Source organism: Symphalangus syndactylus, chromosome 10, assembly GCF_028878055.3.
Source record: "Symphalangus syndactylus isolate Jambi chromosome 10, NHGRI_mSymSyn1-v2.1_pri, whole genome shotgun sequence".
Taxonomy (NCBI): domain Eukaryota; kingdom Metazoa; phylum Chordata; class Mammalia; order Primates; family Hylobatidae; genus Symphalangus; species Symphalangus syndactylus.
This window is the reverse complement of record NC_072432.2, coordinates 11,130,373-11,147,972: the sequence shown is the minus strand read 5'-3', so window position 1 is coordinate 11,147,972 and position 17,600 is coordinate 11,130,373. Positions and strand designations below refer to the sequence as shown.

General features: G+C 40.7%; 1 protein-coding gene across 12 annotated transcripts in view; it reads right to left on the bottom strand.

The window, feature by feature from the left end:
- Nucleotides 1-17,600, bottom strand: part of TASOR2 (transcription activation suppressor family member 2) — a 79,507-nt gene that overhangs the window by 8,975 nt on the left and 52,932 nt on the right. For all 12 annotated transcript variants that reach the window (XM_055296411.2, XM_063610016.1, XM_063610015.1 and 9 more), the window contains 3 exons: nucleotides 14,979-15,858; nucleotides 12,940-13,369; nucleotides 5,165-9,013 (listed from right to left, as the gene is read on the bottom strand). In XM_055296411.2, coding sequence (XP_055152386.2) covers nucleotides 5,165-9,013; nucleotides 12,940-13,369; nucleotides 14,979-15,858 — 5,159 coding nt within the window. The remainder of the gene's footprint in view (nucleotides 1-5,164; nucleotides 9,014-12,939; nucleotides 13,370-14,978; nucleotides 15,859-17,600) is intronic.

The following is a 17,600-nucleotide window of genomic DNA, read 5'->3' as shown; positions in this document are numbered from 1 at the left end:
CATAGTGAGACTCCACCTCTATTGAATTAAAAAAATTACATATAAAATAACATTTTGATCTTGATAGTATATTACTCTCAAGTTTATTTTGGAATGTGTCCACTTTCTCAGTTGACAAGTAGTTTTACCTTTGCACATTGGTTATTTTCTCTCGTAAACGGTGACACCACGTGATAAAATATTATGAAACAATACATTCACTATAGAAACAAGCATGATATCTACAACTACTCCTGCTATGGAGATCGAGAGCATCCTGGCCAACATGGTGAAACCCCGTCTCTACTAAAAATACAAACATTAGCCAGGCGTGGTGGCATGCGCCTGTAATCCCAGCTATTCGGGAGGCTGAGGCAGGAGAATCACTTGAAACCAGAAGATGGAGGCTGCAGTGAGCCGAGATCGCGCCACTGCACTCCAGCCTGGGCAACAAGAGCAAAACTTCATCTCAATAAAAAAAAAATGTACTCCTGCTATGAATAAAACTTAGCATTGCCATGCTGTCTTCTTCATGAAAATCATATCACTTCATCTGGAAAGGAAGGGAGAACTAAGATTACTGCTCTGTTGTGGAGTCTTGCTCTGCTGGGCAGGCTGGGAGCAGTGGCTTACTACAACCTCCATATCCTGGGTTCAAGTGATTCTCCTGCCTCAGCCCCCCGAGTACCACAAGCGCGTGCCGCCACACCTGGCTAATTTTTTTATTTTTAGTAGAGACGGGGTTTCACTACGTTAGCTAGGCTGCTTTCCAACTCCTGATCTCAGGTGATCCACCTGCCTTGGCCTCCCAAAGTGCTGGGATTACAGGCGTGAGCACTGCACCCTCTGTTGCTTTTTGAGAAGATGGAAGCTAAAAGAAACCAAGTATTTTGCTCACTGTGCCAAAACGTGTATGTGACCATGATGCTAACTTGGTTGATTCTAGAGTCACTCTATCTCATGTCACGGTAGAGGATGTATAATCAATCAAACAAAATTAAACAATTCAAGGTAAAAGAAAAAAACTAAACTGATTTCCAGATTGCTTTTGGAGGCTGAGGGCCTTCAGAAAGACTGAAGAGAGTGAAGACCATTCAATATCTTTTCAACTACAGTGCTGCTTACCAAAATGGCAAGGAACTTGGAGCAAAGACAATAGAAGGAATATAAAACCAAATCAGGCAACCATTCATTAAGAATCTTGGCAAACAGGCTGGGTGCGGTGGCTCACGCCTGTAATCCCAGCACTTTGAGAGGCCGAGGTGGGTGGATCACAAGGTCAGGAGATTGAGACCATCCTAACACGGTGAAACTCCATCTCTACTAAAAAATACAAAAAAATTAGCTGGGCATGGTGGCGGGCGCCTGTAGTCCCAGCTACTCTGGAGGCTGAGGCAGAAGAATGGTGTGAATGAGGGAGGCGGAGCTTGCAGTGAGCCGAGATTGCACCAGTGCACTCCAGCCTGGGTGACAGAGCGAGACTCTGTCTCAAAAAACAAAACAAAACAAAACAAAATGCAAACAAAAAACAAACAAACAAAAAAAACAAACCTTGGTAAACAAAAGGATCCTCAGCCAGGGAAAAAGAATACAATTAGGCTAAAAAGCAGATTCCACAAATTTGAAAAAAACATTTACAGTCATATTTAGTTGACTGAAAATAGGAGCCATCTTGCAGAACAGTGTTGCTGACTCTAGCAACAACAGAGTTTCACGTTAAGGCAGTGACTGTCATTTTTCCAATCTCTTCTCCATCTGCTAAGATATCGCTCTAAAATGCAAATATGATGCTACTTGTTTCTTAAAAGATCTTTTACAACAAATCACAACCAGTTTTTAAAGAATTTAAAAAATCCGGCCGGGAGCGGTGGCTCACGCTTGTAATCCCAGCACTTTGGGAGGCCGAGGCGGGCGGATCACGAGGTCAGGAGATCGAGACCACGGTGATAACCCCGTCTCTACTAAAAATACAAAAAAATTAGCCGGGCGTGGTGGCGGGCGCCTGTAGTCCCAGCTACTTGGAGAGGCTGAGGCAGGAGAATGGCGTGAACCCGGGAGGCGGAGCTTGCAGTGAGCCGAGATTGCGCCACTGCACTCCAGCCTGGGCGACAGAGCGAGACTCCGTCTCAAAAAAAAAAAAAAAAAAATCCTTCCCTACTCCGCCTGCTCCACTTGAAAAAAAAAACCTTTAAAAACATCTTTTAGAAAACTTTATCTCTTGCGGTCTAGTGGTTAGGGGGAAAAAAACCTAACAGAACCTTTCCAGTGGCTCCCAGCGACCTCAGGATGAAGTCTAAATAGCTCAGTGTGACTTAAGGCCCTGCCACTGCCATATGAGGCGTGAGGCTGTTCTCTCCCACAGCCCAGCCTGAGCCTCTGGCTGACATGGCTCACTCACTCTGACCAGCCCTCTGGCACCAGGAGGCTGTTCCCTGTGGTGTGTTTGCCAGCTACACACCTCCGTATGAGAAGAGCAGGGCAGATCAAGAAATATTTATGGAGCTCTGTGGTTTCTGCAGTGGCCTCTGTACTCCAGATCAGAAGTGGTCTTGTGACCCTGCACCCAGGGGGACACTGTGACAATGAGGGACACGTGTCCTTCTTTACTAAGTAACTCGTTATTCAGTAATCCAGCCCCCACGGACTCGCCACGTGGCATTCTGTAGTGCAGGAATCAGCAGAAGTGATGTAAGTGAAGTCTGAGACAGACTCAGTGGGCACGTGGAGCTGACACACAGCATGTCCAGTTCTGCATGCGGCCTGCAGGCCCCTTATGTGTGGAGCCGACACAGGGCACGTCCAGTTCTGCATGCGGCCTGCAGGCCCCTACGCTCTGCTTTCTGTGCTGCAGCACTTCCTGAGCAAAGACCTCCCCGGCCAGGCCAATCACCCTCAATTCGTCCTCGTGGCACCTGCGTCACATTTACCATCACTTTCATTTCACATTTATTTGTGTGACTCTTTTAATCAGTGTTTTCCTTGTCCCATTAGACTATAAGAATCATGACAAAAAAGCAATATCCACCGCCCCCCCTCCGGCCCGCCAACCTGAACATGTTGGGGCTCTGAGGTAGATACTAAACAGGACTGCTGGCATCTGAATGGAGCTTTCTGCTGCAAGGGTAGGGGGACGGCAGCTGGCCTCCTCAGGTCAGGGAGTTTCGGGAGGTCAGGGTTAGTGCCTCAGTGAGGGGTCTCATTATACCTGGGGTTGGGAGGAGGATGGGGGAGGGGTCTTGGGAGGGACAATACGTCAACACACTGAGGATAAACAGAGTCAACCTCAGAGAAGGGAGCTCCACACATGGAGAAGAAGGCTAGCACAAACCTGGCGGTACTGGACTAGAATTGGGGATGAGTGTGAACTCCTCTGTTTTTGCTTTTTATACATAAATAGAGATGTAGAGATATGTCTGTATATATGTATATTTCTTGGCTTTATGTGCTGAGAGGACCTAGAAGCAAAGACACCAAGTGACACTGAGTTCATTCACCCAGTGCCTAGATGGTGATTCTAAATGCCATTCTTCACTAAAGAGTCACAGCTCCTTGGAGAAATGCTTGACTTCAAGGCTAGGGCAAGGAAAATACAAGATAAGCCTGGAACATTATGTTACACCCCAAAGTAAAGAAGTGCCCAAAGAATTATGGCGAATTGTCAAAAGGACACAGAAGCCAACTTAGAGGGACTCCCACTGGCTGGGTCTGGGACAATCTAAGTATTAAAATAATGAAGAAACAGATGATAACCCTTTAAGTAAAACAAAATGTGCCATGGTCCATAGTGATACAGATAAGCAAATGAATAAATAAATGGAAAATAAGAGAAAGCTCTATTCTACAGCAGAATGCCAGCTAATAAATGCAGAAGGAATCTGATGGAATTTCAGTATCACTATTTGGCAATCATCATAGTAATAACTGATTCAGATAAGAATCACCAGTTGATGTTAAATCTAGTGGATAAAAGTCTGATAAGGAATAGGATTTTACACAGTCTCAAGTTATCTCCCAACTTATTACTAAGTTCAACATAACTTTACACTGGAGAAACCTGGCAGAAATCATCTTAACCAAGTGAAAAGGTTAATATACCAGTAAGGGGATAAATCAACATCGGGTGCCTCCTGATACAATGAATGCACTGAGAAGAGCACGACATGATATCTGAGTATTCTCACCTAAAATGCCTAAGTCATGGAGAAACAACACATGAACACAAATGGAAGGAAATTCCACCAAATAACTGGCCTACAGTCTTCAAAACTATTAAGGTCATAAAAGACAAGGAGTAACAGAGGAACTATTGCAGACTGAAGACATGACAATTCTAGATACCTATGATCCTAGACCTAGATGAGGTTGGTGGAGATGGTCACATTAATTAATATTATATTAACTTCCTGATGCATAGGGTTGTTCTGTGGTTAAAAAGATGAGTATCCTTGAACTCAGGTAATATACATTTAAGTATCAAGAGGTAATGGGACACTGTGCAACACATTTGCAAATGGTTCGGAAATGTTAATATTCGGGTATCTGGGTAAAGGGTACTATTTCTGCAACCTTTATGTAAATTTGAAATTAAAAACAATTAAATTTTTAAAAATGCTGTCTATGCCCAAAATAGAAGAGAAATAAATTCTGGGAGGATAAAACAATAAAGTTAATGGTGAATCAAGACAGGTTCTGGCTCTGCCCATGCCAGAATTTCACCATGGTTCCATTACTTAAATTTAAGGACTATATACTCCATGTACTCACCGTAACATCAGTTATCCTAACATTCAAATTAAAATTAAAAATATATCCAAAACCAAAAGAGGTCCTACTTGACGATCTACACTAATGGAGGAACACAGGTAATAACACTTTTCAAAAAATCTGTATTTTAACATTGGACTGTGTTTGTATTTACACTTGAAGTATGGGCATGTCTACACTGGTAACTTTTTGTGAAAAAAAATTAGTCACTGCCCTAATTCTGGAACATAATACTAATTTTCAAATATAGTACAAATGGCAGATCCTGCAGGAAAACATTTAGTATGCAGATAAAGACTAAGCCGTGAAATTTAAATACTATGTCATACCATGATTTCTTTTTGATGGCTAATATGCTATATTATTTCTGAAACTAAAATTAGCAATTAAAATAACATGTAAGACATGGCTGGCACTTTACCTTTGTTCTTACAAAGAATGATTTGTCTTCTGTTTCGACAAGGTAGAACAGGAAGGTACTTTTACAAGCCTCTTTCGCAACACTTCTTAGTTTGACGTGCAAATTGGCACACACATCTATGATTATGTCTTCATAGGAGGCTGACCGTCCTGGGAAAGGCAGATACATCTCTTGAGCAGTGGCTTCTCCAGAAACATCATTTAGCTCTTCGTCTTGGAAAACGAATTGGCTGCTATTCTTCATCACCTTGTTGAATTCAGCATACTCATTGAGAATAAGTGAAATATCATTCCGTGACTCCTTCACAGTACTGTTGTATTTCAGTTTGTTGAGGTGGGGTGAAACAGTGTGATTTCTTTGAGAATCTGTAAGATCTCTATTATGACTACATCTCTCTCTCCAAGAGGAAGAGCTGTCCAGATTGCTGGCTGTGTAGCCTCTCCTGGGCTGACCCTGTGGTCTGGGATCTGACTCCACAACTGTTACCAGAAGGGGGCTTCTGCTCCTAGGTGCAGGATGCAGAATTGAGGCCTCAGAGATTTTTGTCGAAGGGAAAGCACCAATGGAGATCTGGGTGGGTAACTCCTTTGGAAAGACATTGGCAGAGGAGGCAGAATGCTGAGAATCCCCATTCTTTATGGTCTGTTTTAGTTTATGTGCAAAACGCAGATACTCCAGGTCTAAAGTGTTCTGGGTGAGGTCATCTGCCACCTGCCAAGTGCTTGTCCAGGAGCTGGGCAGGCTACAGTTTGCAGTGAAACTCGGATGCCTCCTCAGGCTGTGTGAAGTTCTCATGGTGTCTTTGAGTTCTTTTGTTATAGAGAAGTTGGCGTAAGTCCTGAGGATACCGTGGAGATCTCGGATTTGGACGTAAGGCGGCACACACTTCTCTTCTTTCTTTACCCCAGTAGTCCAGTGCCCGGGAGGGAGGCTCGTCTCCATGCCTGGAACCCGGCTAGAGCAGCCCCAGTCCTCTTGGTTGTTGTTGTGGAAGTTCAACGACGACTCACAGCCATCTGTGGGAACATCTTTTTTCCTGGTGTAACTACCTCTTAAAGTATAAGAATCCTCCAAATCCAATTTGGGATTTCTACAATCACCAAGCAGGTCTAGATCACAATCTCCAGAAAGCAGTTCATAGTGCATGTCAGAATTCACACTGACCTCTGCATCTCTGCCTAGGATTTCAGAACCAGCCTCAGTCCTGAGCCCCTCCCCACTGTTCTCAATTTCTACGTGCTCTGTGACTATTCCACAAACAGAAGTATCAAAGGATTCTGAAACAAAGGAGGCCAAAGGCTCTTTACTGAGATTTTCCTTGGTGTCTGTTGTATTTTGGTAGGGACCAGCACAAAGGGAGGAAACCCCAACATTCAACAGCTCCTTTGTTTCACATGTTGACACATCTTGCAGCATGTGGATGGCGTTGCGTTCACCTTTTAGAGAAGATGTGGTGTTGGACTGAGGGCCAGCAGTGCCTAGACCTGTGGTTTCTTTATGTAACTCGGCTTCAGTTTCACCATTCTTAAGCAAACTGGCCATTCTGACTGCTGGGATTTCCTGTGCTTGAAATGCTGGCTCTGCATTTATTGGTCTTACATAATGGGTTAATGTAGCACTGTCTGAGGAAGAACAAAGCGTGGGGACCACTGAGCACATGCATCCTTGTGTAGAATAAGCTCCATCAACCGAGGCAGCTGTCAAGGACTTCACCTGCAGATAAATGCCTTCATCTGTTTTCAAATCACTGGGAAAGAGATTGTTCTGACTGCTTTTAGGGCTAGTCTGCTGTTTTACTGACACATTCACTATACCACTTGGTGCCATTGTGGAAACCAATGTGTCAGACAAAGACTTATTTTCAATAACATTTCTAGGACTAAATGGAGGTGCACTGGACTCCAAGACAAGATGTTTTAAGTTCAAATTTCTGTTCTCTATACTAACTGGCTGCAATGGATTTCCTGATTTTACCAGTTTTTCAGAAGGACTGAAGTCACCTGTGCATTTGGCAGCTGAGGCAGGCTGGTTTAAGTCCCTACCACAGCACTGCACCTTTCCTGAGAAAGATAAACCCTCATCATGCTCACTTGAGACAATTTCCTCAGTTACTTTACCAGGAAGGGTTGGTCTACCTGTTCTTCCTGGATGATCAGTTAATATTAGAGGCATTTCAGCAGAGACCTGCATTTGTTGTACCTGGGTAAAGTTATCTTGCCCCACTGGATGGGTAGGACCAACAAAAACATTTTCTTTTTCTGTTATGCCTAAGTCTTCTGACTCACATTGGGAGATTCGGTTGCTCTTCTCACACTGTGTACCATGAAGTTTTAAAATGCATGGAGTCACAGCCTGATATGGTCGTGTCTCTTTAACTGGTACTGGAGGTTCAGGACTAGAAGCTGGTGATACTTCCTCAATTACAGAATCAAAGGGAAAATCAGAGGTCACATTAATTTCCTCTGCAATCTCAAGGGTGCAATTTTCTTTAGAAAGTATTAAAGTAACTGATTGTAAATTATCCCCCTTTCTCTCCTTATTTTCTACTGGTTCTTCTGACACTGTAGGATATACTGACACATTGTCAGCAGAATTCACTTCTCCGCTTTCTGTGAGAGCCACCTCTTCTGGTTCATCTATTTCCTCAGCTACATCCTGAAGTTCTACATTTGAGAATGGGGCCTCTTCAAATTGCTCTATTTCACCAGCTGGCATTTCTTCTCTGGGACTTGTAGGTGGTGATATTGTTAGAGCTAAGCCAATGTCAGAATCGTCCTCTGATAACTCTAGGCTGACCTCTCTACTCACAGACAGGCTTGTTTGTTTGATAAATACCGAATCAAACGCTTCCAAATTCATATTGTCAGTGTTTGGACCATTCTTGTCATCCTTCCTTAGTTCTAAAGAGTCACCTGATGTGTGGCATCCTGATGAAATGCAGTTAAGTGAACAATGCTTTCCCAAGGTGGTAGAGGCTGATAATGAGTCCACTTCAACCTGTGTCGGTTCTAGAAGCCCTTCTGAAGATAGGCTGAGGAGACTCTGAGTCTGCGAAAGGAAATCTTGTGTGCATCTCACTTCTTCACTGGGTAATAGATAACTAGAACTTTTAACTAATGATAATGCCTCCATTACCATTGTTTTATCAGACGGTAGTGAGACTGGAAGAGGCATCTCTTTCTGTAATGAACACATTTCTTTATCAAGTGTCTCTCTACCTACTGAGGAGGCACAAAGGTACTTAGTGCCTTTCTGTCCTGCAATTACTAGAGAGGGAATGTCCCTCAGGCCTTGTGTTTGTGCGTTTTCCGAGGTGGATACAGGATGTCTAAGGCTTGCAGCAGGTGATACTTGCTTAATCAACTCCTTATTAAAGGTTGTAGGTTCATCAGCTGCATTTACACCTTCTGTCTGTATTGGTACATGTGCATTTTTTTCAAAGGTGAGAGTAACTGGTTCCGGATTAATCACTGCACACCCCAAATTATCATCCTTTCTTTCCAAGGAAGGTTGACATTCATTGTTTATGGGGCTGCCATGTTGGATAAGGTCCTGTAAAGTACCTGTTTTTGTTTGCATTGCTGCATCAAGAACATCCATTTTGTTTTCAAGGGTGCTGTACACAGAGTTCTGACATATCACTGGCTGACTACCAGGCCCATCGTAAGTCCTGGTGAATGTGGCTTGAGTAACAGTGCCACTGTAAGAAGCCACTCTTGTGCTATCCAGTGGCTGAACAATTTCTTCTTCACTAGGAACTGAAGGTCCATTAGTTTGTGTACTTCCAATACCAGAAAGCACAAGATTAGAAGTCTCCAATGATTCTTGTTTAGCTTCTTCCCCAATTACCTGAAATGGCCAAAGTAAAAAAAAAATCAGTCACATAAAATGTTTTTTATATGATTATATGTACATGTGAAGAACAGAAAAGATAAAAATTAATTTTAGTTTGTGAATGTTCTTTTGAATTTTCTAGCTAAAAGAATATCACAGGGTACAAATCAAGCAAATCCCTCTCTTAAAGGCAGACTTAAAATATCCCCCAGTGGGATTTGTTTTCTTTAAAACCACACACAGAAGAGAGCTCCAAGCTTTTTGGAAGAAAAATAACTAGACCACTGACAATTTAAAAGACTTCAAATGCAGCCTGTTTGCTACTTAGCACCGCTTAATCCAGAAGTGTAGCACTAGAGAAAAAGCATTCAATTTTGTTTTTAATAAACGAGAATTTTTTTTTTTTTTTTTTTTTTAAGACAGGGTCTTGCTTTATCGAATAGGCTGGAGTGCAGTGGAGTGATCTCGGCTCACTGCAACCTCTGCCTCCCGGGTTCAAGTGACTCTCTGCCTCAGCCTCCCAAGTAGCTGGGATTACAGGTGTATGCCACCACGCCCGGCTATTTTTAGTAGAGATAAGGTTTAGCCATGTTGGCCAGGCTGGTCTCGAACTCCTGACCTCAAGTGATCCACCCACCTCGGCCTCCCAAAGTGCTGGGATTACAGGTGTGAGCCACTGTGCCCAGCCTAAAAGATAATTTCTAAAAAGCAAATAATAACATTTTTAACATCCGTTTTCAATCAGACCATAAGTACACCATCATCTGAAGCTTTCCCATGAGGCAACAGAGTAAATTAATTACTACTCCCTGTACTCAGAATACATTGATTCTAGTAAATAAAGGCCCCTTATCCCTTAGCTATCTTCTTTGCATGGAACTGGATATTCTTTCTCATTTGAATACCTCCTATTGTACACGGCAACTGAAAACTTATCAATGCAGTTTGCATTCATAAACTGAACTAAAGGCACTGATTTAAACAGTAGCAAGCAGGATTTAGGTTAAACATTAGCAGAGCTATCATCTCAGGACAGTTCTGATAACCTTATAAACAGGGTGGTATTTGTTTTTTGTTTTATTTAAAGCCTCAAGCATGGCCCTGTCGAGCATATAATAAAATGAACTGATTATACAACTGATCACACCTCTGCAATGCTGGGAACACCATGCTCACAAACTGCGTGCCATGTCTTGAAGCACACGTGTTGGAAATCAGGAACTGTGTTCCAAATCTCGTTAAAAACATTTCTGTCTTAGGTAGGGCGCGGCCTCTCACACCTGTAATCTCAGAACTTTGGGAGGCTGTGGCGGGCGGATCACTTTAGGCCAGAAGTTCGAGACCAGCCTGGCCAACACGGCGAAACCTAGTCTCTACTAAAAATACAAATTTACCCAGGAGTGGTGGCATGCACCTGTAATCCCAGCTACTCGGGAGGCTGAGGCAGAGAGTCACTTGAACCCGGGAGGCGGAGGCTGCAGTCTCAAAAAAACCAAACAAACAAACTCATGTCTGGCTGGAGCAGTGGCTCACGAGACTATGTCGTAAACAAAACCAAACAAACAAAAAACCATTTCTGGCCGGGGGCAGTGGCTCACGCCTGTAATCCCAGCACTTTGGGAGGCCGAGGCAGGTGGATTGCCTAAGGTTAGGAGTTATAGACCAGCCTGGCCAACATAGTGAAACCCTGTCTCTACTAAAAATACAAAAATTAGCCGGGCATGGTGGTGCACCCCTGTAGTCCCAGCTACTTGGGAGGCTGAGGCAAGAGAATCACACGAGCCTGGAAGGCAGAGGTTGCAGTGAGCCGAGATCATACCACTGCATTCCAGCCTGGGTGACAGAGACTCCACCTCAAAACAAAACGAAATCTCAGTCCTGTAATCTCAGCATTTTGGGAGGCCGAGGTGGGTAGACCACCTAGGTCAGGAGTTCGAGACCAGCCTGGCCAACATGGTGAAACCCCATCTCTACTAAAAATACAAAAACCAGCCAGGTGTGGTGGCAGGCACCTGTAATCCCAGCTACTAGGGAGGCTGAGGCAGGAGAATCAGTTGAACCCGGAAGGTGAAGCTTGCAGTGAGCCGAGATTGTGCCATTGCACTCCAGCCTGGGGGACAAGAGTGAGACTTCTTCACAAAACAAAACAAAACCAAACAAAACAAAACAAAAAACAGAGTCAGAGTCAACAGTGTGGGGCTGAGACAACAGAGTTTTAAGAGAACAAAGTATTAGAAAAGTCTTGATAGTCAGTGTCCTTCTGAGAACTTTAATGGCCCTCCCAATCATGTGGCTGGTAACATTTAGCCTCAGTCCTAAATCTCACCATGACTGTAGTCTTGGTGAAATGCAAATAGTGACAATCTTGATATATTTATATTTCGATATATTTTTACTACAGGTAAAGTGTAATGCTTCTAAAATAAAGTCTGATAATTCAGAAAGAGTGCTCAACTAAACACATGACTAGCAGCAACACGCTTTTGGTTTCTAGTGCCTATCATGCTAGAATCCTCTTCGCATTCCAGTGTGCCAACTGGTGGAGGTAGTTGCGATAGCACACACGTGTGCCTTTCAAGTACAGGCACAGCATTCAACAAGATGACAAAAAAACAAAAACCTACATAAGTACATACTAACGAGATTGTTAGGAATCATTGATTTGAACAGTCAGGCTTGCCACAATCATTGCTAAAATTAGTACTGATGATAGTTAATTACTTATTACCACAACAAACGGTATTTTATAAGAAACTAGCATGTATATATGTATTAATCTAAATCTCCCTGACTAAACTATATTTTCTTATTCTAAGGTAGTGAATCTTAACTGGATTTTATGTAATTCTTTGAGAATAGGATGGAACTGCTGAACCCCATCTTTAGAAAAAAAAAAAAAAGCACATACATAGTTAACATTTAGGTTTTCTAGACTGGAATCTTGGCTTGACAATTTTCTATGTGACTTTAGGCAATTTCTTTACTTCTCTATGCTTTAGTTTCGTCATCTATGTAATGGGGAGATTAATAGTCTTTAACTTATTTGAGAATGAACTGAGTTAATGTGAGTGAAGGGCTTAGAACACTTACTATCTGGCACACAGTGACCCAGAAATCTTTAATTCTCATGATGATGACAATCACTTAAAGATACTCACAGGTTCTATGAGGCTCACCCAAGGACCTCCAAGTCCCCAGTGACCCCGGGTATAGGAACACTGTCTACTCTTTCTTAAGACAGGAATCATAGATGCTGCCCAAACCCAAGCAATATTATTCTAGAATAAATTTGGGCTGAAAGCTTTAAAAGGTAGGTAATTTTGTCAATCCATTTGCTTAGAATTTTGTTAACAACTTTTAGATTTGCTCCAGGTAAAATGTGGATTATCTGGCCTGGTTGAATGTCAGTTGAGAATAATGGAACAAAACAAAGTATATTTCCCATATTTACAAATAGTTATTTGCAATGCGTTTTCTCTCACAGGTCTGGCATTTTACTATTCCAGCATCTGTCTTCAAAAATAATTTTAATACAATTAATTTTAGTTTAAGGTTTATCAAAGTATGTCTAATATTTATTATTGCTATATTTGATCCTTAAACAATATTCTACATAAGACATGATAGGTATGAAGTCACCTCTTTTAAAAATTAAGCAAAGAAGCAATTTGCCCCAAATTATGCTGGGCTCCCAGATCATGTGGACCCTGTGACATTTTTCTACTCTGGTTTTTTTCAATCAGGATGGCAGGTAAGCTCTACCTGCAGACAATTCGAGGACACTTCATGAAAACTAGGTTTTTGGTGTAATATTTCTTTACATACCTTGAGAATTCACTGTCCTAAAATTTAAAAATGCCTTGTTTTGAATGTGATTTTACATATAAACATTTTTTCTTCAAAAATAATGCCAACATTTAACAGTATTCAGCTTTACATACCTCATTATTATAAGAACAGACGAAATTCTGGTTTTCTTGGGTGTCTGGATCACACTCTCTGGCAAAAGTTTTTTTCTGTTCATTTTGTACACAGAGTTCCAAGCCTCGGGTAAGTGGTGTTTTAATGAAAGGAAGCAAGCAATTAGGATCACGGAAGGATACTTCAGCAGCATGAGCCCTGGAAATTTCGTTAGTCTCCAACAGAGGGTCTGCAGAACATCTTTCCAAACCAAGGGACTCCTCAATTTCACGGAGCTCACAAGATTCTAACATGCTATTTATAGACACATATTTTGCTGGGTTGCTGTGTTCTACAACCTTTCGGGAAGATCGTATGACTTTGTTCTGATTGCTGTAAAACAGAGCTACCCACATATGAAGTAAAAGCTTCACTTCTTCCACATTATCAGGCAAATCAGTATTCCAGGGCCTAAGAGTTTACAGAAAGAACACATGAAAATCATTGAAAATGGTTATTTTAGTTGATTACCTTATCATAAGCAAGTGCCTCCAATATTAACCTTAGTTTTTGTTTTTATTTTTAAAATTTACAGATATGAAACATGAATGAGTAAATATGTAGTTGACTTAACACATAATTATCAATCTAACCCACTCATTTTACAGAGATGGGAAATGAGAATCAGAACATGTAATTGCCTTCTTTCAAATCACAAAACCTGTATGGCAGAACCATGATCTGAACATGGGTAGCACGTGTCTTTTACACCATACGAATTCACTCTGGACACGGAATACTTATTATAGAAATGGTTTCACCAATATCCAAATCCTCATCACCATGCCTTTGCTAAGTCTGGCTGATTCATTTATTTTCCATTTTTGTGTCTCTCTTCTAATAGTTGAGAAAGTCTGAAGATAAAATATCTCTCTGGGCAATTCAACAGAACTATACTATTTTCAGACTACAGTTCTGAAAAATATCCTGAAACTGTAAGGGGAAATAGAAAACATTTCTGGCCACCTGGCAGGCAAAAGGATGGCAGATTGCTGGAGTACGATAAGTTAGGGGGGCTGCAGAGTTGGGCAACAGCTAAACAGGAAGTTCTAAGGAAATGACCCTTATGAGTACATATGAACAGGTGTATGGAAGAAAGCCTGACAGCTGTAGAGTCCATATAGTCAGATGTGAAATAGTTCATTAATAGGGAGCTGAATGTCAATTCATATAGCTAATGAATGCTTCTTGCTAACAGTGATGGTTGCCATTTATTATTACTACTGGCCAGTCACTGTGCAAAAATCTCAATATATGTAACCTCAGGATACAGCTACATACTTAAGTGTTGGCCACAGACTGTCATCCACCATTGATATCACCTGAAAATTTGTTAGAAATGCAGAATGTCAGGACTCTCCCAAGGAGAATGCATCAGAATCTGCAGTTCAGTCAAATCTCTAGATGAGCAGTGCACACAATTAAGAAGCACTGTCCAGAAGCAAGAAACTTGCCCAGGATCACAGGAGGTAAGAAAGGGAAAGAACCCGGGTTCAAACCTAGGTTAGTCTACACTCCAAAGCCTGTGCTGTTCACCACTCTGTTATTACTGACTTGATTACTTCTTAAGGGAGATCTACAGAACAATCTTATGTGAAACTGCTTACTCCTATCAATCTGACCGATTTACCAAGCTACAAGTGATTTTTAAAATGTTTCTTCTGGAATTCAGTCTGTAAAGCATTATTTCTAAATCTCACACTATTTTACATTAAGATCTCATCTAAAAATTGAAATTCAAAAGCCACAAGGGCTTGCGAAGGAGCACTGCAAAATGGAAAGCTATTAATTAGGCTAAAATTATCTTTAAAAAGTTCTCCACATGAGCACAGGGGGAAAACCAGCCTGTTACTCTTAATTGCCAGGAAACATGTTTGCTTGATGTTACTATCAAATTACTGGTTTTAAACACAACACTTCTTTCTCCTTCTCCAGAGTTTGGCGTAAGTTTCCCCATCTCACTACATTCATCTCAACAGAAAAGTTTCATCCATTTTCACTAAGTTTCACTCATACTCACCCATGCAATGCTCTTACTACAGTTTTCTCTAGTGGGTTGTTGGTATATTTGCTGTCTAAGCTGAATGCATATTCTGTTTCACATTTGAAAGTGATCTTTACGGAGTCATCACAGCTAAACACTATACGAGAGCAAGAAGATTTTTTCACACGGGAAGATGTTGGTCGATCCTTGGGCTTCACCATGGGCTCGTCAGGAGGCTTTTGCTGAAGCAAAAGGCTGGGCTGATGCCGAAATGGCATGACTTTCCCCACTGGGGTTGCTGCTTCAGGGCTTTTTGTCCCATTCTTGGGAAACAGAGGGCTTGGTATCTCTCTCTCCTGTAGATGTTTCTTTGAATGTTCTGTAAGGAGCAGGGCATATGAATGTTCCACAGAAACAGAAGAGCTTTGGCTTGCATCTGAAGATTCTAGCATTTCCTCAGTAAGTGCTGACTGGGCTTTAGCAGGGGCCTGACTATAAGGAACCAAGCTTTCTTCATCTTGGCTAACAGTTAAGTCTGATCCAGAATTACTCTTCCTATCAGAAGATGGGTTAGGTAGTAATTCACCTTTTTGACTTTTAACTCCTCTATGATATTCATGGTCAGATGTACCTCGCAAAGTATTTTCTTTAGAGGGTAAAACATCATTTTGTGGCAATTCAGAGGAACAGTGAAGATTCCTAGGCTCAGATACTGGTGTGGAAGAAGTAGCAGAGCTTAATGCTAGATCGGCTAACATATTTAGGGCCTGGGAGTCATAGTTGACAATGGAGTTTTCAGGAAGATCATTGTGAGCCGCTGTGGTATTTTCTGGTTGAACACTATTTATGCTAATCCCATCTTCTTGACCATCTCTTGAAATTTCTGATTGAAGCTTTGAAGCAGTTTCTCCTTTGACTTCAGTATAAAAGAAAAAAAAAAGAGAGAAATCTTTGCTTGTCATAGAATTAACTCTCTGCCGTATTACTATGATGGTTAATTCAACATGTTTGAGAAAAACTTATGTAACATATATTGCATATTAAAACTTTCTATTAGATTAAGGTCTCTTCCAACCCTCAGATAAAACTTATGTTATATATATTGCATATTAAAATTTTCTATTAGATTAAGGTCTCTTTCAACCCTCAGATTATAATGTGTTAAACCAGAGGGACAAGTCTTAAGGAATGTGTACATTAATTCAGAAAGAAATTACCCTTCAAAAACATATGAACTGATCTACACAGAAGACATACAGCTCAGCTAAAAAAATGTACAAACAGAAAAAAAAAAACAAAAAAGATGAGAGTCCTGCCCTTGGGGAGCTTACAATCTAATAAGGACAGGAATGTAGAAGTTTCAAGTGTGTATTAGAGTTCGCTAACATACTTTCTCAGGAACCATTTCCCTGAACAAGTGATTTATTAGAGAAACTACCTAAGTTCAAATGATTTTAACTATATTGATATTTAATTAATGATGTGATAGAAATAAAAAATTAGAAAAGTCCTAAGAGTATTCAGAATCATCAATTAATTCCATTACCTTTTAAAATTTTACTTTCATTACCAAAAACATTGCCCTTTTACATTATCCGTGAAAGAGCAAATCTACTGACAATGTTCCTTTTTATAGATAATCAAATCCATCCATATGCCCTGAATCAGAACATTTACATTTGCCAATGGTTTCCCTAGGTATTTTCAATATATTAATTATTCCTTCCTAAATGCTGTTATTATGAAGGATAAACTTCACAACTCTACTAGGCAATGATTCCCTGCTGTAGGTAGACAGATGACCAGAAAAGCCAACTGTGTTCCTCTTTATCATAGTAGCAGGTCCAAAATGAATTAAAAACCTGCCAGCCAAGGCCAATGAGTAACACGTTTAAAGAGAAGAAAGCTCCAGTCTATGATGTCATCAATTAGAACAAGAAGAGCATGCACATACATGGGGAAAGGGTTAAACTAATCAACCACCGCCCAGTTTTTATTTAAAACAGCAAACTCAAAGGGGACAGGTGGATGAAAAGGACCCAAAGCAGATAATTGTCTTGTAGTCCCACAGGTATACTGGAAACATAAAATTAATTTTGTGATCTGATGCTAATTTCATTCTATCTTTGTTAATATTATGGCCTCCATCTACTTATCCCTTACACAAAATATTACTTACCAGTAAGGCCTAATATAAAAGATACTGTATTAAAATAAAGAAAAATGGTAGTTTAATATATTATAGTCTCACATAAATCACCCAATTATTAACGTGTTACAGGTTCTCAATAAAAAAAAACCACCAATAATTTCTATTTAAGACATACATAAGACAATGCCAAAGGAACTACACTAAAAAAAAGTTCAGTGAATAAAAAGGACAGAAAATCATGTTTCATTAACAAAAGGACTGTTTGACTTCAAAATTATCATTTGATTCTAATTTAAATCAGTAATTTGCCAACTGAGGTCAATGTGGCTATGTTTCATCTGCCTTCTTAAACTTTGATATTTTAAGTATAAGAAGTAAAATGATTAACATAGGTGCTTAAGAAAAAAACTGAGATTTAAATGTAGTCATTTAAAAATGTTAACTTGGAATGTGGCTGCACAATACATACAGATATTTGTAATACAAATCAGCCTGTATTTGAACAC